The sequence below is a fragment of the Grus americana genome, chromosome 1 (assembly GCF_028858705.1).
Source record: "Grus americana isolate bGruAme1 chromosome 1, bGruAme1.mat, whole genome shotgun sequence".
Lineage (NCBI taxonomy): Eukaryota > Metazoa > Chordata > Aves > Gruiformes > Gruidae > Grus > Grus americana.
Genome location: NC_072852.1, coordinates 79,078,993 through 79,106,178, shown reverse-complemented (window position 1 = coordinate 79,106,178; position 27,186 = coordinate 79,078,993). Strand labels below are relative to the sequence as shown.

Below are 27,186 nucleotides of genomic sequence, written 5' to 3'. Positions count from 1 at the left end.
ATCTTTAAAATCTGCATGGTGGGGGAAAGGTGGCAGCCTATCTACTGAGAGCAGAGCTTTTTCAGACGCATTATTAGGGAGAAGCTGTAAGAACAAAGTGGTGGGAATAACCCTAGTCTGGCTTTGAAGGGAGTTGTTTTGTGAAAATCAGTCTTCAAGAAAGTCTGATCTTATTTGTGGTAATTCAGTCATTGTCTATCATATTCAAACCAAGAATTTCAGAATAGCACTCTTTTTTTTTTTTTTTTTTTCTTAAATAATTTGCAGGTCTACCTTTGGGCAACTGATCATTTTAAGTGATGGTTCTGAATTGATGTGTACTGCCACAGTAGTGGATAAATAACTTAGTGATTAACTGGTAAAAACAATGAGCGATGAGTTTGTGGTGGTGGGCAGCAGAGAAGGATGGCAAGCCAAGTAGGGCCCAGCAGTGTGGTAGCTGTGCTTCCTGCTCTTGAGCATGGCCTGTGCTGCAGGAGCAGGGAGGAGGTGGGAAGTGCTCCTGTGCTGGGTCCCACTGGTGACTGGAGGAGGTCCTGCTGCTGTTAGGGTGGGCCAGGTCAGACTGTCCTATGACTATGGACCAGAGTCGTCCCGTCCCCCCCCCAACATGTAGGTCATCTGCTTCAGGCACTTGGTGAAGGCAGTGGCTTCCTGAATTTCTCTCCCCTGAGTGCTTGGATTCACCAGTGGGTCTCCTCTGGTGTCTTTGGAGAACCTTCACCCAGCCTGGCTTGCCACAGCTTGCACTTACATGGGAGGTCTCTGGCCTAGATGGCACACAGGTCATCTTGCCAGATAGACCCATGTACTGGGTCACACTCAGGTGGAGTTAACTTTCTTCACAGCAGCCTGCGTGGTGCTGTGTTTCAGATTCGGGACTAAAATAGAGCTTTCGGTGTGCATTTCTACTTGAAAAGTTCTGTAAAACATTACAACTCAGTTAACTGAATTATCAGGGATACTGCAGTTTGTTTGTACAGCTATTGATTGAAATTAATACATATGGGTTAAAATCAACATGTATGGGTTGAAATTGTTATTTTTACTTCTGAAAAGGTATGATTCTCTCATGCTTTGTGATCCATTTAGAGATGCCACATAAGCAGCATCCTTGAAATGTTACATCGTGTTTGGTGTGCTTCACACGGTTCCTTTTGTGTTCAGCCCAGGACACTTTGAAGTTTCCCTAACCCGGGGGTTATCCCAGGCGGTGGGAGGAGCCGGAGCTGTTTCCCGGACCCGGGGGTTATCCCAGGCAGTGGGAGGAGCCAGAGGGCGGGGGCGGGGCCGCCGGGCTGCTGTCTCTGGTGCTGGCGCTCACGGGCCACCCCGCAGGTGAGGCTCTGGGGGCACCTTTTCAGGTTTGAAGAAGGCATGATACCTTCAACACAGGCATAGGGAGAATTGGCAGCTGGAGCAGGAAAAGATATAGGTGGTGTCATATGATGCTGTATCATTTCTGTCTGGTGGGGCAGAGCGCTAGGAAGTCTTTGGTGACTTGGGTGGATGCATAGATCTGAGAGGAATGTGTGTGCTCAAACATGCCAGCCCATGACTGTTCTTTGGGGAGTTCTGGGAGGTTGGAGAGAACTGACAGGGCTTCTGATGCTACGTCTAGGGGATGAGTAAAAGAATCTGGTCTCAAAGAGGAGATAGGGGGATGTTGAAAATCACCTGAAGGCTGAAGAAAAGTCAATTGATAAACTTTTTTGATGAGGCAATTTCTACACTTTGAGATATTTAGTCTTTATGCTGCTGGGTGGAGCAACTTAAGAAAACCCCTTGGGTTCTTCAGTATCTGCTTCTTTGTAGTAATACTTTCTGCTGATGTCCTTTCTATTTATGTCCATGTTCTTTAGTCTCTGAAGCTAATGGAAAGGAAGAAGGAAGCTCATCTTCCCAGACTCAAGTGGAGGAAGGGGAGCTGAGTGCTTTCTCACTTTTGTTAGGAGAGAGGGGACAACTTCTTCCCATTCTAATTCTCTCCAGATAATTCGATTGGTATCAAGCCACAAACTTGATGAGAGGTCACTGATGTTGTCGGATGACTTCCTGCATTTGTAATTACACAGCTCTATAGCACAGTGTGTAAGTATGGATTTCCTTGAAAACAGTATTTGCTTGACTATAGTCAGGTTACATGCCCTTTTATGGATTTCTTGGCTCATCTGCAGCTGTTTTCTGGATAAACATTAAGCTAGAGATCTCAGTGTTTCTTGCTGGGATAATACTGAGTCTACTTATTTTATTAGCTTAGTGCCTTCAATTTGCTGTCTCTTCTGTGAGTTCTAGAAAGCAGTTCTCATCTGTAAGCACTACCTGTCTGTGAGTATGATATCCTGGGGTGTATTAAGAAGAGCGTGGCCAGCAGGTCGAGGGAGGTTGTCCTCCCTCTCTACTCTGCCCTGGTGAGGCCACATCTGGAATATTGTGTCCAGTTCTGGGCTCCCCAGTTCAAGACAGACACGGAACTACTGGAGAGAGTCCAATGGAGGGCTACGAAGATGATTAGGGAACTTGAACATCTCTTGTATGAGGAAAGACTGAGAGAGCTGGGTCTGTTTAGCCTGGAGAAGGAATGACTGAGAGGGGATCTTATTAATGCTTATAAATATCTAAAGGGAGGATGTCTAGAGGAAGGGGCCATACTCAGTGGTGCCCAGTGACAGGATAAGGGGCAATGGGCACAAACTGGAACACAGGAAGTTCCATCTGAACATGAGGAAAAACTTCTTCACTGTGAGGGTGACCGAGCACTGGAACAGGCTGCCCAGAGAGGCTGTGGAATCTCCTTCTCTGGAGATATTCAAAACTCACCAGGATGCCGTCCTATGCAACCTGCTCTAGGTGATCCTGCTTTAGCAAGGGGGTTGGACTAGATGATCTCCAGAGGTCCCTTCCAACCCCTACCAATCTGTGATTCTGTGAGATTACTGGCTTGGGCTTCTAGAGGACAAATACCTGGAATTAATGTGAAAAGACATGTAGTAGATGATCAGCAGACTCATGCTGAGAGGATTTGAGAAGCTGCCAGCCCCAGCTGTGTCCACCCTGCTGTCTGCTGGAGATGATTGCCCCTGTAGCAGAGGTTGCAGAATGGTCACTGGGTCTGTTCCTCATGTGCCTACAGCCTGGCAGCCTGAAAAAAAAAAAAAAAAAAAAAATCAATGTTAGTTCATGTTAATACTCTGAACTACAGCTGTTGAGGTGCAAATTCAACACCTGTTCTGCTGTCCTGGCTCCAAGGGCAGTAATTTATGGTGGAAGAAGGAACCATCAGCCACAGATGACAACCTTTGAATTTTTTCAACGGAAACTGCCTAAATGTATTTGGAGTTGCCTTGTGCGTATCCATGGTGGAAAGGTGATACTTTCATGTGTTCCCTCCTATCCCCAGGCTACTTGTGCTAGTGTTCAGGATTTGAACTTTAGTTCATCCCAGGAGAAAATTTGTGATCCAAATAGTGCACTAGGCTATTTTCAGTAAGTGCTGTGCTAGAGGAAGGCTGTGGTTTTTCTTCTGTTTTTCTTCATTACACATTTTAGTCAAGAGATTCATCTAACTGTAGAAAATTCTAACATCTGGAAGTGTCTTCCTCATGGCAATTCATTGTCCTGATATATCAGGTTCAGGAATAACTTTTTCTTGATTCTAGGTATTACAATTATCCATGTTAATATTTGGAGGAAAGATAATTTCGTACTTAGCTTCTGACTTTATTTTTTTCTTTCTCCAGCTGGGAATCCTCTTTCATAATGATTTCTGCTATTTTCTCTTTCGTATTTTAATTTGACAGAAAATTACTGACAAATGCTTTTAGTGCTTAAACAGGACAACAATAGTGATGTGGTAGTGATGTGAATGTTAGTCATCTTGACAGCTTGACAACTGATACACTGTGAAGAAAGCTCATTTTTTTCCTGCAGAAAGAAATGCATATGTCAAAGGTATCAAGATGTCAGATTTGCTACACAAAAGAAAGCTGGATGGGGGAGCAGATATGAATTGGGGGGTTTAGTTTGTGAAGCACAAGTCCTGGATCTCAGTGGTAATTCTTCCTGCCCCCCCCCCCCCCCGGCCCCTTCCCCCTTTAGCAAATTGGAAGCTGTTTATCCCTAATCTGTCATGCTCCTTTTTTCTGTTTTCTTCCAATTGCCCTGTGTGCCCAAAACACCAGCCACTCACTCAGCTATATTTCCTTAAATGTATTCTCTAAGCAAGAAAGGTTGGGGGCCGTGTTAGTAAAACCAGAAATATTTCATTTCTCTTGTTTGCTCAGCACATGTCTTTCAAGGAAATGCCTGGCATTTCTAAGCTATGTTGAAAGACTGTGGAATAACTGTTACGTATTTATGGCTTTTAATACTAAATTCCCCCTTCCTTAAGTTATTTTTCTTGCTTTGATCTTTCAGATGTTCTGAATCTTCGTGCTGTTTGGCTAAGAACAGTTGACTCAAGAAATTCATTCATTCCACATAGCCAGAAGTATTTGTGTCAAAATGGCATTGAAAGCCTGATGGTAGATTCCCTATTTTCCCCAAAACATACAGGAACATCTGTGGTTTGGTCCGTGGTCTCAGGTGATACAAATATCAGAGGAAGCTGGATGTTGGCATGCACGGAGGGTAAATGAATGCAGTTTTCATGGTGCCATAAATCTGGGCTTTAGGGGAAGAAAAAGAACAAAATGAGATTAGAAGATATAAGATGAATTGTGTTCCCCTTTTTATTGTTTCTGTTGTACCCTGTCTTCCTTCTTTCACTGAGGGTAAGTTACACTGGCTCTAGAGCAACTTGTTAGCAAAATAGATGTTGCCGTGCACTGTGTAGTCTACTTTGGCTACTTGGCAAACAGGCTTGTGTTGAGGGCTCTCCCCTGTCTGTTCCCTGCTTGGTGATGTCACCACAGTTTTTATTTTATTCATACTCTGCCTCGTCTTTTTGTGAAGTTAACCCAGGTAATGTTCAAGCAGCGTTCAATAAAATTTCAGTAGGATTTAGATATGAGAGCTGTTATGCATACGAAGTTTGGAAAGGAAGCTTGGTCTTGGCCCAGTCTCACAGCTAGAAGGCTAAAAAAGAAAAAAAAATAAGCCAGGAAGGATATCCTTTTGTATCCTTTGCAGCCTGAGTGTAAGGAATTTTAAGATATTCTGACTGTGAAGAGCTGGCCTGTAATTCTGGTATCCCTGTTATGCTGCAGATGGGAAGCAGTATGAGCAGTTTCCCAGCAGCTGGTGGCAAAGCATGCAGAACACGCACCTTACCTTGGCATGTTGCGCGTTACTGACACCTATGCAAGTGTTGAGTAGAAAGAGCTGGATAAGGCCTTGAAATAGTATCTTAAAGCTTGCAGAATGGGACTGAAGTAGGAATGGGGCACGTTTCAGTTTCATCTTGGGGTTGTTTTTTCAGTCAGCATAGCTTTCATTGCATGTAATATTACACTAGTGGAGAATTCAGAGACAGCTCGAGAAGTATAAAGGCTTGAAAAGGAAAAACAAAATTAAAAAACAGCCATATGTGTTTTTTCAACTTAAAGAAGCAAAGCTGACCACAAGAGAAAGCATCCCTTACCCCATTATCCTGAGAGGAAACTGGGCAGCTTCCCAGGGTAGCCAAAATAGCCTGCAGCAGGAGCCAAAGCAAAGCATGGTGAGCAATGCAGTCCTGGCCGTGATGGCAGCCCTCCGTTGTTCCAGCTATTGCTTTGAAGTGCTCTTGCTTCTTCCCTTCTGCATGGATGGTTTTAATGAGAAAGTAAGATTTGAAGGTTAGCATCTGAAAGTAGATTGGTGTGGTCTTTTGTTAGCATTGGAGAGCAAAATTATTACTTCTACCTTCAGTTAGCTGTTTGCTTTGAAACTAGCCTTTTTTTCTTCTGAAATGTATGGATGTAAGGATTTGTAAGACATAATCCTATTCTACCAGGATGTTTATCTCTCTTTTGCTTGCTGCCTGTGAGTGCTTTTTTCAAGAAATACTCCTGTTTACTGAAAGAGCTATTTCATGCATGTCTTTTGCATTACATTTTATAAAACATTCAAGATGTCTTAACTGAACGGTAAATACCTACATAATAAGATCAAACTACAGTTTTCATTCCCAGTCTCCGTGTGCTCTTGCAACAAATCACAGTCCATTTAAAATTCCTGTTTTGTAGCCAGAGGAGGTATATTAAATATAATACATTCAAAAGGTTATTTTTTGCTATATTGATAATAATTGTCTGTTATTGTGTTCTTAAGTGACGTATATTTTAAGTATGTAGCTACTAGAAGAGGGCTAGAATTTACACCAATTCTGGTAATGATGGCAGCTTGCAAAATCTGGCATCGTTTGTGGTAGGCTTTGTCTTGGCTCAGTAGATCTGTTAGCATTTCCAGTAACCTTTCCCTTCTCTTGATTTAGTCCTTCATTTTCATCCCAGATGCTTTTGTTTGCATTTAAAAAAAGGAAAAAATCTGTTTGGTTCTTTTTATGGGGAAAAAAGCATAAAATATATTTAATGGAGAAATTCAGGGCTTTGGAAGGGGAGAAGGTATTAATTTCCAGATTTCATGCATGAATGTATTCAGGTTTTAAAAGATTCTATGCGCTTATCTATTGTCTCTTAGTTAGCTGTTTTGATATCCTGATTTTATTCTATTTGTTGTGCGTCTTCTCAGGGAAAAGGAGACATACAATGGGAATTTTGAAATAAAACCAAGGGATAGAGCAGAGGGAAATGTGTATGATATTAATAACAATAATAATGTCACATAATAAAGCAGCACTTAAAAACCCAAGTCCTTTGACTTTCTGTGAAAGTTACACTTTAAGTGCTTGCAGTTGCTTGGAAATGGGACCTGTATTTCTAAGTTAGATGTGTTTTATAAATATTACTATTTCCCATAATAAGTGCCTTTTTGTTGTCTTTCAGAAGCCTAGTATGTGCTCGAATTGTACGTGCTTGTGTCTATAGGGAAATGGCTATCTGTAGCAAAACCAACTGGAGAATATTTTGGTAATACGCTAAAACTTGTTGTGTGTGTCCATGGTTATTGCCCTGGAAATTATACATTCATCACCTGCTACTAGTAACCAGGAGCTCTTATTGCTAATCCATTCCTATGACAATACACTTGTTTCCTGTAAGCTGCAAGAAGAATTTTATCATCTTCTAGGAACTCTCTAGCTGGCTGTTTTGCAATTTGGTTTTTCCAGAAGTGGCAAAGTTAAAGTTTTGACATAAGCAGTATCACTTTCTTGATTCTTCCCCTCATCAAAATTAGTTCTGCATGTTATGAAATATTAAACCCAAACCACAACAAAACACCGCCCTTCCAAAAAAACCCCAAAACCCAAATCAAAACTACACCACTCATATCAAAATGAATTGAGTCTCAAAGAGGAATTCTTATATTCATAAGTTGTTTTGGGTTTTTTTTCCCAAGTTATTGAGGTAAATTAGGGTAATTCCAAGGTTCTAGAAAGGATAAAAATCTTTGTTTTTTAAAGTGCAGCACAAGCTCCGGCTGCTGAGCGTTAAAGTGAGACTTGGGTTGTGAAATGATTCTCGTTTTTTCTGAGGCTCCTGGTCCACATTAGAAACAAGATGTGGCGCTCCATGGCTTGCCAGGTGTGAGCTGGAATGGCAGTTCTTATATATTATCCTTCACGTGTTTCCTTAACAGTATTTCCCTATGACTGCTTCAGGGGTTTGTTTTTTGTTTTTGGTTTTTTTTTTTTTTTTAAAGCTTCATTAGCAAGTATTTTTGGTCTTCAGTAAGCAAATACTCCGCATAGAGAGCTTGCAGTTTATGTTATTGTTCATGTTAACAGATAGTATTTTTTATACTGCTGGCAAAAGGGCAAACACTTTTTAACACTAGTATGAAAAAGTAATATCTTTGGTTTCACCGAAAGTGCATTATTATGTTATGTTCATCTTGAAACATTTGAATTTCTTTAGAATTTTTTGTAACATAAGAGAAGTTGGCCACTATCATCTTCAAGTGATTTAATGGGACCTGTAGGTCCTTATCCATAAAGTAATCACTCTTCATCACATAACTTCAATATTTGTGTCCCATCTATGCTGCTAAATTCATCATTGCAATATTTGACTTGAGAAGCTCAAAGTACCACTTTGAAGCCTAATTTCAGTTGTTGATTGTTGACGTATGTAATGTTAGTTGTTCCATTTTACAGTTGGGGATAATTAGTAGCATTAGAGCACTGAGAACTGATTCCTCAACATGCAGAATTTCCTCCCCATCTTACTGACACAGGGAAGATCCAAGGCAGTGGATTACCAGTAATACAGAGCTTGCACCCTTACAAGCTTAGTGATTAAGTTCAGTGAGTTCAGGATTTGGCCTTCAATTTATAGCTATTAAAAAAGCAGATTTCTCTAGGCCCTTTCCAGAAACATGATGATGGTGGAACTACTATCTTTTCGTGTAAAAGGAAAAAAAAAGTTAGGAAAAGGAACAAAACTAACTCTTTTTTTTTTGTGTGTGTGTCTTCTGGGGAGGATTTTGCTCTAAATTTTAGGCCAAAACGTGTCATTCTTGAGACAGATTATTTCTTTGTAAATTGTTATCCTTGACTTTTCTTGGTGTTGGAATTCAAGCAAACTCAATCAACATTAGAAAAGTCTTCTGCGTTTAATAGACCTTGTCCTATTTTCTGCAGACCCTTTGCAAAAGAAGGAACTTTTAACTAAATGATAAATGGATGTAAATTTTGTTGTCTGATTCTCGTCTATCTCCATTCTATTGGATGTTTTGATATGGTACATTTTGTGCCATCAAAGTTATTCATGGATAATTCTTAGCAGTGCATATTCTTCCCAACTAACAACCTTGGGAGATACTGGGCAAGTTTAATTTGCATGAATTATCTTCTCTCCTAGGCAAAGGAAGAGCTTGTTTATGATACCCAAAGGGATGCTGCAATATGAATGAGCTCTTTCATATTTTCCAGGGAGACAGGAAACTGGGTGTAGTTGACATGATGCTATGTTGAAGAAGGTAGTAAATCGTGGTGACAAAGATAAACTGCCTGTGAGGTGTCTGCTGTTTGGATGTTTGGAAATTGTGCTATATTGAAATCAAAGCCTTCTGTCTTAACATTTATGGCACAACTCTATCCCTCCTAATGAAAGAGCAGATGGCTAGGTAGGGGTATGGTTATGGTGCAGGGAATCTATACATCCTAAAAGCTATCTCTGTCACAGATGTCCCTTGATGTATCAGCCTTGACCCTGGTTGTATAGCCTCTGTGGATAAAAGAGAAAACCTCAGAATCTGAGCAAAGTCTGTATCTAATATGAATGAAATGCACTGTATGTTAAGGGACAGTCTGAGGGGTCAGGAGGAACACGGGGCAGTGGAGAGCCTTCACTAATGAATGTCAGGTACACTTTGAGGTTGTATTTCAGTCCTCAGATTCAAAAGTGGCATAGTGGCATTTTCCTTTTTTGTCTTTTTTCTTTTTTTTTCTTTTTTCTCCCCATGAGTGATATAATCCCATCACTTTGCAAGTAGAGGATAGGTATGTGAAGTGATTGACAGGTGCTTTACAAGTATGGACCATGAAGTTGCATTGCTGCAACTGTGGCTTGACTTCTATGTAGAGTTTCAAAGTTAAAGCTCTGTGGTATAAGAGGGAAACTATTACTAGGTAGGGTAAGCTGTCATGTTTAAAACAGAATTACATTTTATTCGCTATTTTTTTAGTTCAGCCTAAGCACAACTTCTGTTCAGTCAGCTCTCAGACATTTCTGTGTTTTAGGAAATGCAAGTTATCAGTTGAAAACAAGCTCGTTTTCTCTCAGTCTCAAGTGTTTTGGACCTATTATTTCAATGAATTGTTCATGGGCCTTCATGGAAGGCTTGATAGTCTATTCCTGAACATAGAAAAGTGTTTATCTTTCCCTTTCCACGCGGAGGACCACATTTGTCTTTGATCCAAGCAGCAGCTTCTGGCTCATGTTATTTTGGGCCTTTGAGTCAATTATCTGGTGAGAACAGGCTTTAAATTTAAGGTGTGTATTGAAGCTGCATATTGATTCTGGGGATCTTAGTGATGCCTACTATTTAGTCATGCTTAGAGATGGTGATAAATATGAGACATGCAATATCATCTATTGGCAAATGAGTAAATATGGCACAGCAGCTGTAAGAGTAATTGGCCTAATGTTTTTCTCAGCCTTTTAACATTGATGACTCAACACTTGAAGCTCAAATTTTGTCAGCTCCCTTACAGATACGCTATGAAGCTAAGGTTTAAATCAATTATGTCTTTAAAAAAATCTAATGTATGTGTGCAAGTTTGAAAGCATGATAGAGGATATATTCTTAAAAGGCCCACAGAAAGAAAGGGAAGAGCAGCAACTTTTCTGTTTGGTTTAGACTGTTCTTCTTCATTGAACTTCAAATAAGCTTCCATCCATCCTCCTTGTAAATTACTGTCTGTTAGTAAAGAAGCGTGTGCTGTATTTGTTACAAAATTATTCTCTCATCTCTAATTGTATTCTGCTTATCCTCTTCATACTTCATTAATGGCTGTGTACATGCAACATGTGATGGGACAGGAGAATAGTTACCTCCATTTTAGGGTGAGGAGAAGAGGAGGGTTGTGTCTGTGGCACAGTAGGATGGTTAATCTGTGGCATCTATCTTGTCCCTGTCACTGCTGTTACCATGATGCCTTCCTTTTCAAGCTAGAGTTCTGCCAGAAAAACTTATGTTGAAAGTATGTGTTGTCTTTTCTGACAACATAGGACTTGTGTGCAATTCTTACTGTGCTGTGCCATTACAGCTGGCATCAGTGGTGGTGCTCCTTTCCCAGCACCAGTATTTATGAGAGAGGAATGTGCTGCAAGGATGTGCTCTGGGGGCCTCTCCTTTGGTAATGCATTCCCTCTGTGTTGCCTGCTCTTGATTTGTTGGTTGCCAATGAACTTCTGAAAGTTTGGTGAAGTCCTGTGTTTGTGTAAGATCAAACTGAAGGGATTAAATGCTGGCCTTTTATGCGGGCATGGGAAGAAGACTGAACTTTAGATTTCTAATGACCCAGCTGCCTGGCAACTATCACTGGACAGAGAACATCCATTCAGATTTTATGCAGTCATAATTATAACTTTATAATATCAAAGGTAGCTTTAATCTATGTGAAGCACTTCTCATATTGTCCTTGCAGAATACTTGACTAAACTCAAAGCAAAAATTAAATCTAGTGCAAATCACTTAGAGCTCTAGTTTACTTTCCATGCCAGGCCTGTAAAGAGCTTCATAAACATTTAATTAACCCCTAAACATCTAAGGATGCTCATTTTACAGGTGATAGCCCTGTGGCAGAATTGAATGAAATGAGTTTTATGATGTTTAACAGTTAAGAGTAGCTCATGGCAGGCTAGAGGAATAAAAGCATAGGAGGAAACCCTGTCTAGCTGAAATTATTGTTGCTCTAAGCTCTGAGTGGTACATGCTCAAAAAAATTATTATCCACCAAATGGGAAATCTTTTTTCTATTCCTTTGAAGTAAAATAATGTGCTGACACTTCTCTTTATCCACTGATTTTTTTTTTTGGAAAGCATTAATTAAAAAAAAAAAAGTCACAACTTCTTATGTGGATCTAGAATCAGTTCCCTGAAATGAATGCTCAATATAAAAACCTAGTAGGTAAAAAGACATTTATTACATAGCAGCTGGCATAAATCTTGCCTCTAATGAGGATAAAATCCATGTAAATGAATCATTACAGTAAATTGTTGTAATTAGGATTTATTCGTGACAAAGGTCTCATAATTATATAATCAACTTTTAGTGTATTAAGATTTATAGTCTGAACTCTTTTATTCCATTTTATTCATTTAGAAGCAGAATTTGCTAGGGGAGGAGTGTTTTCAGGAAGCTCTCTTGCTACACACTCTCAACTATAGATGGAATTTGATTCCTTTGCAAATATCTAATTCTGGTGTTGCAGAAGGCTCAGATTCTCCTCTGGCAAAAATAAAACTGTTAGCATTTTGAAAGGTCTCCCCAAATACTGAAGTCAAAGCTTCAGGGCTTTTAAGTGCCAGGTGTTTTAAGGGCCTTGCAACTTAACGATAACATATACGTGTGTGTGCACGTCTTCCAAGTGTTGTGCAAACGGCGATGGACCAATGTGATAGAAAACAGCTGCCAACTTGTGATTGTCCGGGCTATAAAAAATTGGCTTCTGTTTTTTATCTTGGTCCTTGCCAGGTGGATAGAAGCAGTCTTGAGTATAATAGCAGAGGGTGACGGTCATCAGCAATCCAACTGCGAGCTGGGTCTGTCCCTTTCTTTGGTGGGTGGCATGTGATGGGGACAGAACTGCTCTCCGAGTGCAGCTGAGGCCCCACAACAAGGTGCTGTGGCAAAGGCTGAGAAGTTAAGGCTTTGTGCTTTCTTCTGCCTATTGAAAAGAATAACTTTGTCTGCTGGGCTGTTAGCCTGACAGTTTCAAATCCATTACCCAAAATAATTTTAAAAGCAGTTTCAAAGTTTCTTCTTGGCAAAGCTGGCGGGCTTCTGGTGAGATGCTTTAAACCACCAAAATAACTGCAAGGGTACGCTGTGCTTTTGAGGTTCTAATAGTTGAAGGCAAGCTTGAGTGGACGTACTGGATCTGACCCTTTCTGGCTTGAAGTTGGAATAGATTTTTTTCCCCCTCTCAAGTTTTAAGAAGTCTGCAGTACAATTACAAATTTTCTTGTCTCCTTTCCAAGTTAATGCTATTTAATAGTAGATTTTAAAGGCTAATTCTTCTTGTGTGCTGTTCCCCATCCTTCCTGCTTCTACTAAAATTTAATAAAAGCAGTTGTGTTGCAGTGATTTGGGTCTTTTTGGCTTCAAGAGAAGTCCTTTAACCACTGCAGTGAGAACAGTTAGAACATCCTCAGACTGGTTTTAATTACAGCAATGTCTGCAAGTATCCCTGAAGCTTGGAGGACGATTTTACATCTCTTCTGTTGCAGGTGGGGTTTGGAACTGACGGCCATCCAGCATTGCTGTAAGGATTTTCAAGGGGTTTTTTCCCCCCTGCATTATGCTGCAGTGCTGAAGTAGTTTCACTGCCGCAGCACTTCTGTCCTCTGGTTTTCTGTTTAGACTAATGTTGAATACATTGAGTCAGTTTGTCCTGTGTACCCCGGCAAGGGTAAAAGCACCCACAAACTCTTGGTACCTTACCCTGTTCTGCTGTTCTTCTGCATGTATTAATGCTGTGTCATAACCACCCATCAATAGTTCTGAAGAGCGTATTAACTCCTGTGCTTTATTGCGTAAAATGTATCTGATGGGTAAGCAGCTCATATGACAGCTTCTCAGGTTTTTGCAGGTATTGCCAGAATCTAAAAGTGGTTTAACCCTCGTTTATAATGCTGGGTTTAGAGAACCTGATGATTTTTGCTTTATAAGGGGAAAATATATTTCCCCCCCCCCCCCCCCCCCAAAAAAAAAAAAACACATTCTTATATGGATTTAGGAGTGGCTTAGCTAGGGTTATTTTGTTTACTCATTTATGAAGTAAAACCAAAGTGATGTCCTTCTGAACTCTAGAACTTTTTCAGAGATGATTCTTATAGAATGTAGATTCTTTTTTTCTTTTTCCTTTGATTTTCCTAGAACTCCAGGTGAACTCATGGCAATCCCCTTTCCTCCTCCCTCCTCATTTAATTAAGGCTGGGAATTCAGGTACTCAGAAACCATGAGATTTAATAAGTTTCTTTGAGACCATTAATGAATCACGATGAATGTATGCCCTGTTTTCTACTCTTTGCTAAATATAGAGGTGGGATTGGGTCATGGTGTCCTTGGCTGTCGCTGGTGCCACATGAACCTTCTTACCCAAGCTGAGTTCTATCTTTACAGCTGTAGGGATTTTTGCTCTCTCTCCCCAGCCAAGGGAGCTGCTCCTGAACTTTATGGCTTGAATACTTAGGCATCAGCTTCGAATGTCCAGCCTACGTATGTGTTGGTGGGTAGTTTAGAGCCATTTGTCTTGTGTCAGCAGTATATCCTTAAACTTGAATAGTTCTTTTTCTCCTCTTGGTGTTTATCTGTGAATATACTGACTGATGATGATCTTGTTCTTTCTCAGCCTGATTTTGGGAGTCTGAACGTGTTTAAATCCACTCCTGTGTGGCAGGCTCTCAGAATAGCTGTTTGCCATACAGTCCTGTTCACCTGTACCCAAGGGAGGGGTTCAGATGGTGCAGATGCCCAGCATCCCATATCTGATCTCTCTTGATTCCCTTTCTCTGATGGAAAAACCAGATAGTACTTAAGTGCATTGCAGATTTTATTCGTGATTGCACATCATGTTCTATGCCACCTTAAGTAATTGGAAGGACTTCGCTGTGGCCATGCAAATAAAGCAATTGCAGTGTGCCCTAGAATTAACCTGCACTGGGAACTACCTACCTTGGGCTTTTTCTGTTCTCTCTTGGCCTTTTCATTAATTTTTTTTTTAAATATAATCAACTAAATGCATACTTTCAAATACCATCCTACTTGATGTCAATTAATGTATTCTGTGCATGGTCTGTCAGTGGAATTTAATTTTGTTTTCAGTATTACTTTTGGATTTAGTTGGAGAGACCTAAGGTTTTGATTTCAATCACCCATTTGTCTGCTAAAAAATTTGAAAGTCTAATCTCCTGCCCACCACAGTAATTAAAGATTGAAGGAAAGATTTGTCTTGCAAATATTGCACACACGATGAAGTAGGAAAATGTGCTGAGTTACACTTGTGGGTTAAATGATTGATGGCTTTATGAAGCCCTGAAGTTAGCCACCAGCGTCTAAGAAAAATTGTGTTCATTGTTATGGTATGTGTCAGCTTTCTTGGCAATTGACTAGAAAATCTTCTAAAGCTTAATCCAGGTATCACTGTAAATAAATATCACTTGTGTCTCATGCAAGATGCTTCTCTCTGCAGAACTATTTCGTACATGCAGTGTACCACTGGGAGGGAAACATACCAACCTGAATGGTAGCCGTGGGCTGGGGAGCAGCGATGTGTGTACCAATCTGGTAGCCAATGTGTAGCTTCTAGGGAAATAGTCACTGTAAAGGATAGATGTTCTGGAGGCCAAGTTGTTAGCTGCACGAGTGTACATGCACACCCCCCCGCCTGTCTGGCTGGCTTGTACGTAACACTACCATCCATCATCCATTTCAGGTTTTTGCTGTTTCTCAGCAATATAATTTTTTTTTGTCTTCCTTCCTTCACAGGTTTTAAAACAGCTAGACTCTGGCTAACAGCTGCGGTTATATCTCAGTAGGGCTTTGGGGAGGGGACGCAATTACTCCATCAGGGAGCTTCCAGTAGGACTGAGCAGCAGTGGAGAAATTCAGCTCTCTTGTCACCAGGCACAGTAGTGATTTCTTTCCTTGTCTGTATAAATTTTGGTCTTTTAGCAGTGTGGAAGCATTACAGCACAGAAGAGATGCAGCACCATTTGCTATTTTTTTGTAGTTAAGTGCTTTGAAGAGTTTCACAAACTGTGATGTCACCTCTGCTGTGCCTCCTTTTCCTGGTGAGAGGCCAACTGCCATGCTGTTCCTGATGCTGACGTAATTTCTTTGTCTCCTTGAACAAGACTTTGTTGTGTCTTCCTCTTCCCATTTTTCCCCTTCTGCCCCTATTTTTTCTTGTTTAATTGAGATTCAGGACTTCAAAACTCCTCGTTTCCTTGAGGAAGAGTTGGGGTTTGTTCCTTGTCAGAGAGAAGGTGAATGACAGTCACCCCTGCGCGGGTACATTCTTCTTCCTGTGTATCAATTTAAGTAAGGTATCAGCTGCTAGTTTCTGAAGGATTGGCTATACTCTCTGAGAGCATATATAAACCTGTTGGCAGCTGATGGCTTGATGTCATTAACCGAAGCATATATTGGCATCACATGCCTTTGGAATTACTCCTTGAGCGCTTCTCTGATGTATTCTAGCTTGCTGCACTAGTCCCGTCCTTCTCTGTAGCATAGGCATGGCCAGGGTATGCTCGTGGGCCTTGATCTGTGTGTGTTGTGTACAGGGGCAGATTAGTTGCTAGAAGGTGGTTTTGGTTGACGATGGCCAAAGACAAGTTGTGAGTTCATGCTGAATGACGGCTATGCTGTACTCTTTAGAAAAACTTACTCTGAGCTGTAAAAGAGTATTTCTGCTACAGTTGGGCTTGACTACACCATGTGTAGGAAAGATTTCAGGTGCTGTCTTAAGCACAATGAAACGTGACATGCTAATGCCACAACTCTTATTTCTCCTTTTTTTTTATGCCTCTTAGGGTGTTTCAAAGATGACCGTATTGTATTTTGGACTTGGATGTTTTCAACGTACTTTATGGAGAAATGGGCCCCCCGGCAAGACGATATGCTCTTCTACGTCCGTCGAAAACTGTCCTATGTCAGTGGTGATAGTACAGAGGGGAAAAAGGTGAGTAATGATGTATTTTAACCTGGAAAATTTAAGGTAACATGGGATTTGGTGTTCTGGAGTACTTGACGCATCTGAAGAACTACAGGCTGAGGATGAGGAATCTCCAGCTCTGCCCACCAAAAGAAGTTGTGCAGAACTGGCCCGTAGAGAAATACCACGGTTAACGCTGTGAACATCGGCAGCAATATAAGTGACCTTCACTATCACAGACTGTTGTGGTTTAACCCAGCGGGCAGCTAAAAGAACCACACAGCGGTTTGCTCATTCGCCCCACCTCCTAGTGGGATGGGGGAGAGAATCAGAGAAAAAAGGTAAAACTTGTGGGTTGAGATGAAGACATTTTAATAGGATGGAAAAGGAAGATGATGATAATAATAATAATAGAATATACAAAACAAGTGATGCACAGCACAATTGTTCACTATCCGCTGACTGATGCCCAGCTAGTTCCTGAGCCACGGTCACCCCCCAGCCAGCTTCCGTCAAGTTACATGCTGGGCATGATGTCATATGGTATGGAATATCCCTTTGGTCAGTTAGGGTCAGCTGTCCTGGCTGTGTCCCCTCCCAGCTTCTTGTGCACCCCAGCCACCTCACTGGCGGGGCAGTATGAAAAGCTGAAAAAGTCCTTGACTTGGTGCAAACATTGCGTAACAACAACTAAAACATCAGTGTGTTATCAACATTATTCTCATCCAAAATCCAAAACACAGCACTGTACCAGCTGCTAGGAAGAAAATTAACTCTATCCCAGCGGAAACTAGGACACAGACTTGAGGCGATCAGAGAGTTTGCATGCTTTTTTGGGAAGCTTTTATGTTGGTCAGCCTATGTTTAGGGAGAAAGGGGGGATATCCATGCTGTTTTTTGTTTTGCTTTTCAGTGATGATACTTTATAAATTGAAAGTTTAAATCTGTAGAAAGGGAGGAATAAAAGAGGAGGAAGGTGGTCACGCCGGTATTTCTAGAAGAACCCTTCCTGAGATACCAGAGTATCAGGAATGAACAGCTGTTTGGGTACTCAGTAGCAGAGTACATGCAGCCTCCTGGAGCTGGGGTACAGTAGTGACAAACAGTGAAGAAATGCCTGTATTCTCATGGTAAAGATGATATGCCCTCCTATAGAAGTACTGTTTCTTGAAAACACATAATCAGTTAGCCTAGTGCTGCTGCACAGGTATTTTCTTATTAGAGATTTGAGAAACTTCTCAGGATTTCATGGCAGTTTTCCCCTTAGGCAGGGGAAACAAAACCAAGAGAAATGGTGGTTTTATTGGGAATTACAGACATGGCTGCAGAGGATCAAAAGCAGGAAGATAAAAGGAGGAAGAAGAGATGGGGATTAACTTCCTGACATATGTAAATAATTTACACTGCTGTTTGATCACAGATATGTGCACATGGTGTATGCAAGAGTGTTTTTAACCACGCATACCAGAGTTCTCTGGGTTTAAATGTGGTGACATAAAGAACCATAGTTGTCAACTCCCTTGAGAAAAGGATCCCAGAAGTTTTCCCACATTTTTGTTGGAGATACAGGAAATGGGCAGAATTATCTCTTCCCTCCCACCCCTGTAAGTTCCATCATGACAACCACTAAGGAGAAGATGGCAAAATATTGATCTTTCTCTGTCAGATTAGTGGTTTAGTAGTCTTTGGCCCGCGTACTTGGGGAGCTTTAAGACTTTTGGAGGAAACTTTCATTCTAATCATTGTTTAAATGACTAGAAAAGCATGCCTGTGTCACATCAAACAATATCGTGGCTTTGTTCAGGCTAATAAAAGCATGGGTTGTTTAACCTCTTGTCCTTCCCAACAAGGAAGGTGAACCTCAGAGGAAGCCTGGTTGCTTAAATTCATTCACAGACCCCGATCTATCTCTGATTAACTTATCAGTTTAAAGTGTTTGAACCTCTCATAGAGAGGAGACAGGGAAAGAAACCCTTGCGTTTGCTCTCAGCTTTATTTAAGCCTCCTAAAAGCATCATAAATAATTTTTATTTGTGAGGAGTTTTCATAAGTGGTAGTTATTACAAAATCAGCATTAGTGAATTGCTTGCCGTAACAACTACGATGGGCAGTGTGCCTTTTAGCACACACGGTATTTTATAACTCACCCTTGACCATTTTGCTCTTCCTCTGAGAAATGGACCCTTCCTGTGACTTTGAAATACTTCAGTTGCTTGTGAAACTTCATAGTTTGATGATTCTTTGGTATCTGTGCAGCTCTTCTCCTGTTTGATGTTAGCTGACTGCTAACTCCTCTTGTATCTAATTTTTGAGCCTGTCCTATGCAGCGAGATGCCAAACAACTACCCCTACTCTTTGAATTATGCCTAGAAAGGTTTTTATTTTACTTTGTAGTTTTGGCCATTCTTTCTTGAAAGATGGTGTCAAAATACCAAAGTCATATCATTAAAAGGGGAAGAAGCTAGAGACTGATATTTCTAGAAGCCAAATATAACTTCATGCATCCCTGCCACCCACCAAACTGTGCTCTCTCATTTACGTCCCCAGAGGTAGACTGAAAAGTCAGATGAAGGGGAGAGAGGTTCAGAGTTGGTTGGGACCATGAAGGATTAGGACTGGAGCTGCACTGTTGGCTCCTGCTTTGTGCCCAGGCTGTGACGAATGGTCTGGTGATCATTTCTCCATGGGCTACACAGAAGTTGACTATTAGGGAACTGTAGAAGTGGCTCTCTTTGTATCTGGGGTATACAGTGAAGCAAGTTCATTGTAGTTCATGCATAGACACTATATATGTGCTCTGCGTTTGCCTGGCAATTGTAGGTTTTGACTGAAGAAAGCTGGCAGAGATGCATAAGCTGAATTGTTGTGTTATGGCATCTCAGAGCATTAGTTTATATTCATGAAAATAAGATTGGCACAGCTTTGAGCACAGTAATCTTCTGCAGGACCAATGTAAATGACAACAAAAATGGATTGAGCAAGGAGGGGGTGTTTTTCTGAATGCTGACAATGGTGATGTTTGTTTTCTGAGATGACGAGCTCATGCAGCATGTTTGCATCATTTGCATGCCATGGCGTGATGATTCATGACAGCGAGAAACAAGTGTCGATTTATCAAATGGTTTTCAGGCTTTGATGGCTGTTCTGTGTGATTAAAAGTCGTTCCTGCTTGTGGGGTTTTTTTCTGTGCTTACTGGAGCTGAAGATTGTCAGCAATAACATTTGATTTTAAGTTGAAGTGTAATAGAGGATAAGCAGAAAAAATTATAGGATCGAGATTAGAGGTTCTGTTCAGTTTTAAGGCTGAATGAGAAAGGCTTTGGATGCAGCTTAGTCACGACAGATTGCAGTAATAAATCTCACAATTTGATATATCAGTAGGTGATGATGGTAAATTTCTCTGCCATCATAAATTTTATTTTAAAAGACCTTTTAAATGATCTACTTCATAGACCCTGTGGTCTAAGTGACTTTCCATTTGCTTCTCTTTTCCACCCCACCGATTTCTAAACTGCGCATGTACGGGTGAAACAGCAATTAAGATCTTAGTATGGTCCATGTCAGGGCAGAGCTGACATATCAAATGCTGGGCTATATCCATTACACAGACTCTTGGATCTGAGAGAAGTGCGTTCAACTCTGTGTTTCCTTGGCATGTCACAATAACGCTCTTGCAGTTTTTCTTGCCAAGTTTTGAAGATGTTGCTTCTCTCAATGTCTTTAGGCAAAACCACAGATCCTGTCTGTCAGGATCTGCGCAGGCAGGGCACTGTGGAGCATAGGTCTTCTCAAGGTTAAGGGGTTTAGTAGGCTTTTTTAAGGCGGAATCCCTTTGAGTAGTTGCTCTTTATGTGCTGTTAAGACTCAAAAAATGCCTTCGCTGCTGCCTCACACACCAGCTGATGTGACCCGCTGCGAAACGTAAGCCCTGATCCTCACTTACAAAGGGTCTTGTACGTTGCCAAGACCTACAGCTTTAAAGGTTCAAGTGGTTGGACTTGGGATTCTGATTTTAAAGCGGTGTTAGATCAAGATTTAATATCTCTGGCTCTTTCCAGTGCACAAGGCATTTATAAAGGATTATGCTTTGTTACAGCTGCAAGCTTCTAATCTTTCTGTAGAGAGAAGCTTTACTTTCTCATGGGACTACAGAAGATGCTAGTATGGTGTTAACAGAGACAACTGCAGAGTAGGGAAACTAAGGTAAAACCTCAGTGATAGACCAGAAGAGCTAGGTTGTATTAATCCCTTCAGCCTTACCATTGTGCTTTGTCACCTGAAAAGGGTGCTGTATTTGCAGGGCAAAGCAATAAAAAAGATAAATTTAAGATACTGTTGGTATATGTTCTGAGCTTGCCTGGATTTTGGACTAGGTCCTGTTTTCTTCAGCATCCTATAAATGTGGAGGAGTAGAGTTGCTGCCAAATGCATGGGGTTCTCATTCAGGCTGTGAAGTCTTCGAAAAGCTTAAGCTACCGGCGTTGTGGCTGCAGCTTCAGAAGCGGAACTGAACAGGAGCCATGGTTTACACATTTATGTGCATCTGGACCTGTGACACAACAAATATTGACTGTGGTGGGAGACCAGTTAGTTTCCAAAGCTAAATGACTTTAGGCACATGACTCCCACTGAAAATCACAAGATTTCCGTAGCTGAATCTCTAATTCACTGTCACCATCTGTCTGGCTGGAAGATTTGACAACCTGAACTCAGCATCTAGCAGAAATGCAAGTTTGAAAAATCTTACGTTGCTGTCTCAATTGTACCTTTCAGAGCAGTGCTTTTTCTTCTTTTTGAACATTGTAAGAAAACAGTATGCCTCGTGGCGGTTCCACATCACCATCTTGAATGCAACAGATAAACAAATCGCCAAAAAATGCATCTTTTTTTTTTTACCAAATAAATTCTCTCCTTGTACATGGATAGTATGTGGGAACAAACAATGATTGCAACATGTGCAAGTCAGTACAGAGGGACTGCTGTTGTGCCTCAACTCTTCCATTGTGCTAAGTACGTGGAGGTGTTGCAGTGAGTAGGAACAGTGGCTTCTGCAGAAGAGGACAGCATCAACACATTGCTCTCATTTTGAAACATGGAAAAGGAACACTGGCATTATCAGATTGATATTAGGCTTTTCTGTAAGGAGCTCAACATCTTGAATGCAAAGATTCGGCTTTTCGTTTACAATTATCCTTCTCAGAAATTTCTGTGCTTTCTCATGCTATTTTGCTGATGTTTGGTTGTCTAAATACATGAATGAAAAGGAGCTGCTGCTTGATAACCTCTGCTCATGGTGCATTTTTTTGCAAGACCATCTCCATTGTCTGTGTGTGCTGTGACATGCCGCTTGGCAAAAACGACGAGAAGAAAGCTGCCCCGAGTGTGACAAGAGCACCTCTTTCCCACACAGAACTGGATCTGGCCGTGACCTGCAATATGCTTGTGACATACCTGGCAGCCTAATGAGCGTTCGGGGTGGAGATGCTTTCGTATTCTGTTCTATTTCCAGAGTAAATTCGTGTCTGAGGCAAAGTGAGCATGCAGCTGAAATATCCTCATAGTGTCACAGTTGGTAAACTGCCGACTCAGGAAGGGGGTGTGGGCTGCAGGGGCATTTTTAATGAACTGCTTTTTATTGCTTCCAGTCTCTGAAGAACTCTCCTTAAGCAGTCAAATAGGGTGACAAGAAAGCCAGGATCAGAAGTGAATTTAATAGGAATTGCACAGAAACATGACAGCCCTGAGTCATGTGGCTGAGAAGGTGCTCTATTCTCTGCAGCAGAGAGAAACTTCACTGGGAAGAAAAGAAGCCCAGACCCAGTTCCCCCATCTGATAGAACTGTAATGAATAATTCAGTATTGCAAATGCAGCATATCTGAGTCACTGGGAGGTTGAGGAACAGTAGAGCACTGCCAGGCTGGGTTTCACGCTCTGGAAAAGGTGAAAGTATCTACTTGGAGCTCCCTGAAAACTTCATCAGGCTACCGGTTCAGCAGAGCGCTTAGTGTGTTTGATCTATGGGTTACACAGTGTCAGCTTGCTCATTAGAGGTATGGAAATGTCTGTTTTCAGTGTTGAAATTAATATGCAATTGAATCGAAGCGCTGGAGTATCGTAATCAAGTCGCTAAATACGCTAGTCATTAGAACTTAAATGTCTAGTCTATCCACCAAGGGTTTTCCCCCCCACCATTTTCTGGTCAGTAACCCAGTTTATTCATTTCCACATCCAACAGAGATGGTTTGAAATACAATGACTTATTAACATTCTATAATCTTATTTCTCCCATGTCTTTGCTGCCTTCATTACTGATGTAGTGTGCCTTCCCTTGTTTTGCTGACTGTATTCTTCAGGAGGCATGCTACGTGTTGCTTCAGGTGCTCGTGCTTTTCTGGGAAGAAATTCAGGAAGGCTGGGAAATAATTACAGGAATAAGGTAACAGTGAGCAACCTGTTGCATCTGAAAATATTGGTTACTCTGTGGTCTGGGGCCACATTTGATAATGCTTAAATAATCACACATGTATCTATCCTTTCAATTTTTGAAAGCTGATTTAGCAGATTTATGGAGTGTTTGAATTTGGGAGTGAAAGTTGATGCGATTCACAGAGTACCAGTGTCAGGTAGCAGCTAGGATTACTCTGTCAGTATCTCAAATACAGTGATTTCTTGATTTGCTGATACCGATCAGCATATTTTAAACTCCCAGCCTTTTCTTGCTTAACTACAGTTACAGCGGCTTTCTTGGTGCCAGAGCTATGCTGGGGGAAAACAGTTTCCACACTCCATGCGTCTTACGATCTGCATATTGTTGCTTTCCCCTCATTTGTTTGAGCATCATCAAGCATTCAGACTGTTCCAGTAATTTGAACAACTTACAATTTTCTTATTTGTTTAATCTTTTATACCTCTTCTGCTATTGCTAGAATTGCAAAGACAGAACTAGACTTTTTGGTTTCTTTTCACGCAAGTAATGTCAATTATGGTTGGTTTAAGTCAACTTTTAACTCTGTGGGTCCCCTTAGCTCTTCTCAGTCTTATAATTTACTTGTTCTTCTTATCGCTTTAGATTCTGCTTCTTCATGTACAATATGCAGATGCTGGAAACAGGTAGGTGTGTAGGCTTGTTAAATCTTTGTTTTCTATGACTGTGACTTGCCGATCCAGTAGCAATGTCTTGCGCTCATGGAGAAGAAGAAAACAGAATACGTTTGGTAGGAATTCCTTGTGATTAAGAATTACTTTTGCAAGAGCTGTAATTAATTTTCAGGTGATTTCTTTAATACTGAGCTATAAACATATGTAATAATGAAGAAAGAAAATGAGAATTCAGTGAGAAAACATACTCTCAAGGCAGTGCAGGGTCTGAAAAACTAGTGTTTGGTGTGTGCCCTCAAATGAGGAGAGCAAACAGTATTTTTTGCTACAGATTGGTGAAGAGCAAAGGTTACAGGAGGGTGTTTTCTGTCTTTGAAGAGGGAGGAAACTGTTGTTTCTAGCTGCCAACTGATGCTATAGATTGCCCTGCATGCCTTTTACTCTTGTCGCATTAGAGATAAATGGGGTCTGACTTCAAAGTTTACCATTGAGTTCAGACCTAGTCATAGACCAAAGTCCGTTCTTCCCCCAAAAGCGCAGTTGGGTGGAAGGAGGAGAGGATGCCAGCAGATCAAAGCGGGGTGATGTTTGCAGTGATGCTTCATCCTTTCTGAAAGGTGCTGGAATTATGAGCAATGTAATTAACCTTGAATTTCAGGGACTGGACTTCACAAATCAGGGCACTTCTCATTCTAAGGTAAACTAAAATGTTGACTTTAGGGCAGTCTTATGCCATTAAGCTGTCTACTGCAACCAGATCAATGAATGACAGGAGAAAGATTAGGTTGTAAGGAATTACAGCAGCACTGAAACCCATGTCAGTAGTGAGAATAGCTTTGCAAAACTGAGTATCAAGAAAGAAAGAACAGGGAGAGAATAAAGGTTATGTGTGAGTTGACTTGGCTGTTTTCAAGTTTAGACTGCAACTGCACTTGTTCAGTGAACGGGATGAGTCAACCAGTCTGCGGGTAGAGTCTCCTCTGCTCTCCCCAGCCTGAGCCTTTCAGCGTTACTGCATGTTAGCCCGAGGAAGGTGCAAGAGGGCTGTGTAACGAAGTGGTGCAAGATTAGGATTTTAGCAGATCTTGCTCAGAGCTTTGCTCAAGGAACAACCTTGAGCAGAAAGACTGGAAATCTCATTCTTCAGAATATATAAAAGGGACAGAAGAGGGCACAGAAAAAATGTGGCAGGAGAATCCTCTTTGGGAACTAAGATAAATGATCCATGATGGTTCTTCTGTCCTCCCTTCCCTTTAGCGTCTGGCAAAGCATTTCAGTGCTGCAATCAAAACACCCATGTGGCAAGGCACAGCAGAGCCCTGCTTTGCTCTCCTTCGCAGGTGTATGAGGCTTTCTCCTGAAAAGCTCTTGGTTAGCACAAGAAAAAGTTCCCAAGCCATCTAGTTCATGATCATCTTATTCCCTTAAGGATTTAAGTCCTGTTTGATTGTTAGAAGACAGAGCTGTCAGCCTACTCATCTTACTCTCTTTAAAACCCCAAATTAACTATGAAAGGAAAGCGTACCTCTAGCTCTTTGCCTGATAAAGGCTAAACTTAAGTGATTTGGAACCATGCTGAACTTTCTCAAATATGGTGAAATCACTGCCTGTTTTAACCTTCTTAACTAATACCAATCCACAGGAATAAAAAAATAATAGTATGTATCATGCAAATCATGCTAATGATTCTCCTTCTAATGTCTGTCTTCCCCAACATATCTGTCCAGTTTCATAATTACAAGCAGACCCTTTAAGTGACAAAAATAAAATTAAATTGTTATATATATGTATAATTGTTTACTTCCTTTTGTATTTTTGTACCAGATAGAAATGTTTTATAAATCAGGTGTATTCTTTTTAGCTTCCCCAGTGCTCGTTACCTTATTTATAATCATTACTGGTTTTTTATATATTTCTTACACGAAGACTAATAAATCTTACAAGATCTGTGGCTTTTAACGATAGGACTGCAGGTAGGTCTATCACTCCTGCAAATTACCTTTGTCCAAAAGAAAAGGTCCTGTGTGGTGAATCTTCGTATTAATGAATGTTACATGCAATTATTCTTCTTTGGAATCTGATCATAGTTACAGCGGTTTGCCTGATTTTTAAACATTTCAATCTAGACTATTGTGGATACACCAATGTCAAATTTACCTTGAGGTATGTGTGTAGAAGTTCCAAATATTTGGAAAATCTTGAGGTGAAATCCCAACTCCTCTGAAGTTGCTGAGAATTTTGTCAGAATTTTGTCACTTCAATGGGTAAGAATTTCATACCCATTAAATGTAAAGGGTAAAATAAAGTGTTCAGTGAGTTGTGGAATAATATAGCCAGGCCAATGGATATGTAAAGTGATCTCTTATAAAAATCCACCTCTACTAATCTTGCTTCTCTTCTTGTTTGCTGTGACTCCATTCCTGCAGTATTCCCTGGGCCCCTCCAAAGCACAGCCCCTCATCTCCCTGCTCTGTCCCCAGTGTCCCTCCAGCAATGTCCCCTGTCTTTTACCCTCTGTGGTCTTTTTCTGTCTTTTTTTTTTTTTTTTGGTTGCTACCAATGCAAAGGGTAGCTGGCACTGCGGGTGGTTCATGGCAAATAAGTCAGAAAAAGACTGAGCTTCCCTGGCCCTTCTTCAGCAGTAGTGGTAACGTGAGGGCATCTGTCAAAGTTGGCCAACACATTTGAAAGACAGCTTGGAGCAGGAAGGAACTCAGTTGTGTAAGTCCCATTTTCTTAAACCAAACGTTGGGGTTCTTTTTTTCCCCCCATTATATGTACAATTACATCAGTAACCCTACAGCTTTCTGCGCATATAGCCAGTTTGCTCTAAGATGACATCTATCTTGTAATCCCACATTCACATGAGGTGATTGCTGCTGCTGCTAAGTCCTAAATACACGCAAGAGATGTGACGAAGAGGTCAGGAAGGGAGAAGACATTTTGCAACAAGTTCAGCTGCTTATTTAAACTAACACAGCGTCTTCAAGATGGGAAATATTGCAGCTATTCTTGCAATTTAGTGTGGATGATTTTAACTTGAATGGGTCTCCTCTTTACAGATAAGTGGGACAAAACAGAGTGAATTGTTTGTTTACATTTTAATTTAAAAAGTATGCTTGCTGGTAGCCACCTGTGAACCCCCTGTTCCCAATTAGTATGGGCTGGAGTAGGAATGGTGTCTGTTGTAGCAACACCTTTCATGTCTTGCCAGCCACCCTGCAACTTGGGTGATGAAAGAAGATAATCCACTGCCATCCTCCAAGGCTCCTATTCCACCTGCAAACACCCTCCCATGTCCTTGCCTACAAATACACATAGCGTTTGCGGTAATTCTTCCAAGTCGAATGTTGAAACTAAATGTCAGCATGGTGTTGGCAGAGGTAGGGTATAAGCACTGCCTTTTGGGGTGATTGGGGCTGCAGAGTTTCTCACCTGCAGGTCGTGAATGAGTGGTAGAAGTTACAGTCACCCAGCATTTCTCGTGCCAACAAATGGAAGAAAGAAGCTATGAATAGATTCTGGGTAATTACATCATGGAAAAGATGAGCAACTGCTGTTGGGCACAAAACTTGTCCCACTTGGACCTTTTGAAGACACTTGTGCAAGACACTGGAGTCTGAGATCTCTTCTTGCTGTGCTGATTTATCCAGAGAC

At 41.1% G+C, this 27,186-nt stretch overlaps 1 protein-coding gene across 2 annotated transcripts in view; it reads left to right on the top strand.

Moving 5' to 3' along the window:
• Positions 1-27,186, top strand: part of KIAA0930 (KIAA0930 ortholog) — a 78,912-nt gene that overhangs the window by 20,263 nt on the left and 31,463 nt on the right. For both annotated transcript variants that reach the window (XM_054828240.1, XM_054828331.1), the window contains exon 2: positions 16,309-16,457. In XM_054828240.1, the coding sequence (XP_054684215.1) occupies positions 16,309-16,457 (149 nt within the window). The remainder of the gene's footprint in view (positions 1-16,308; positions 16,458-27,186) is intronic.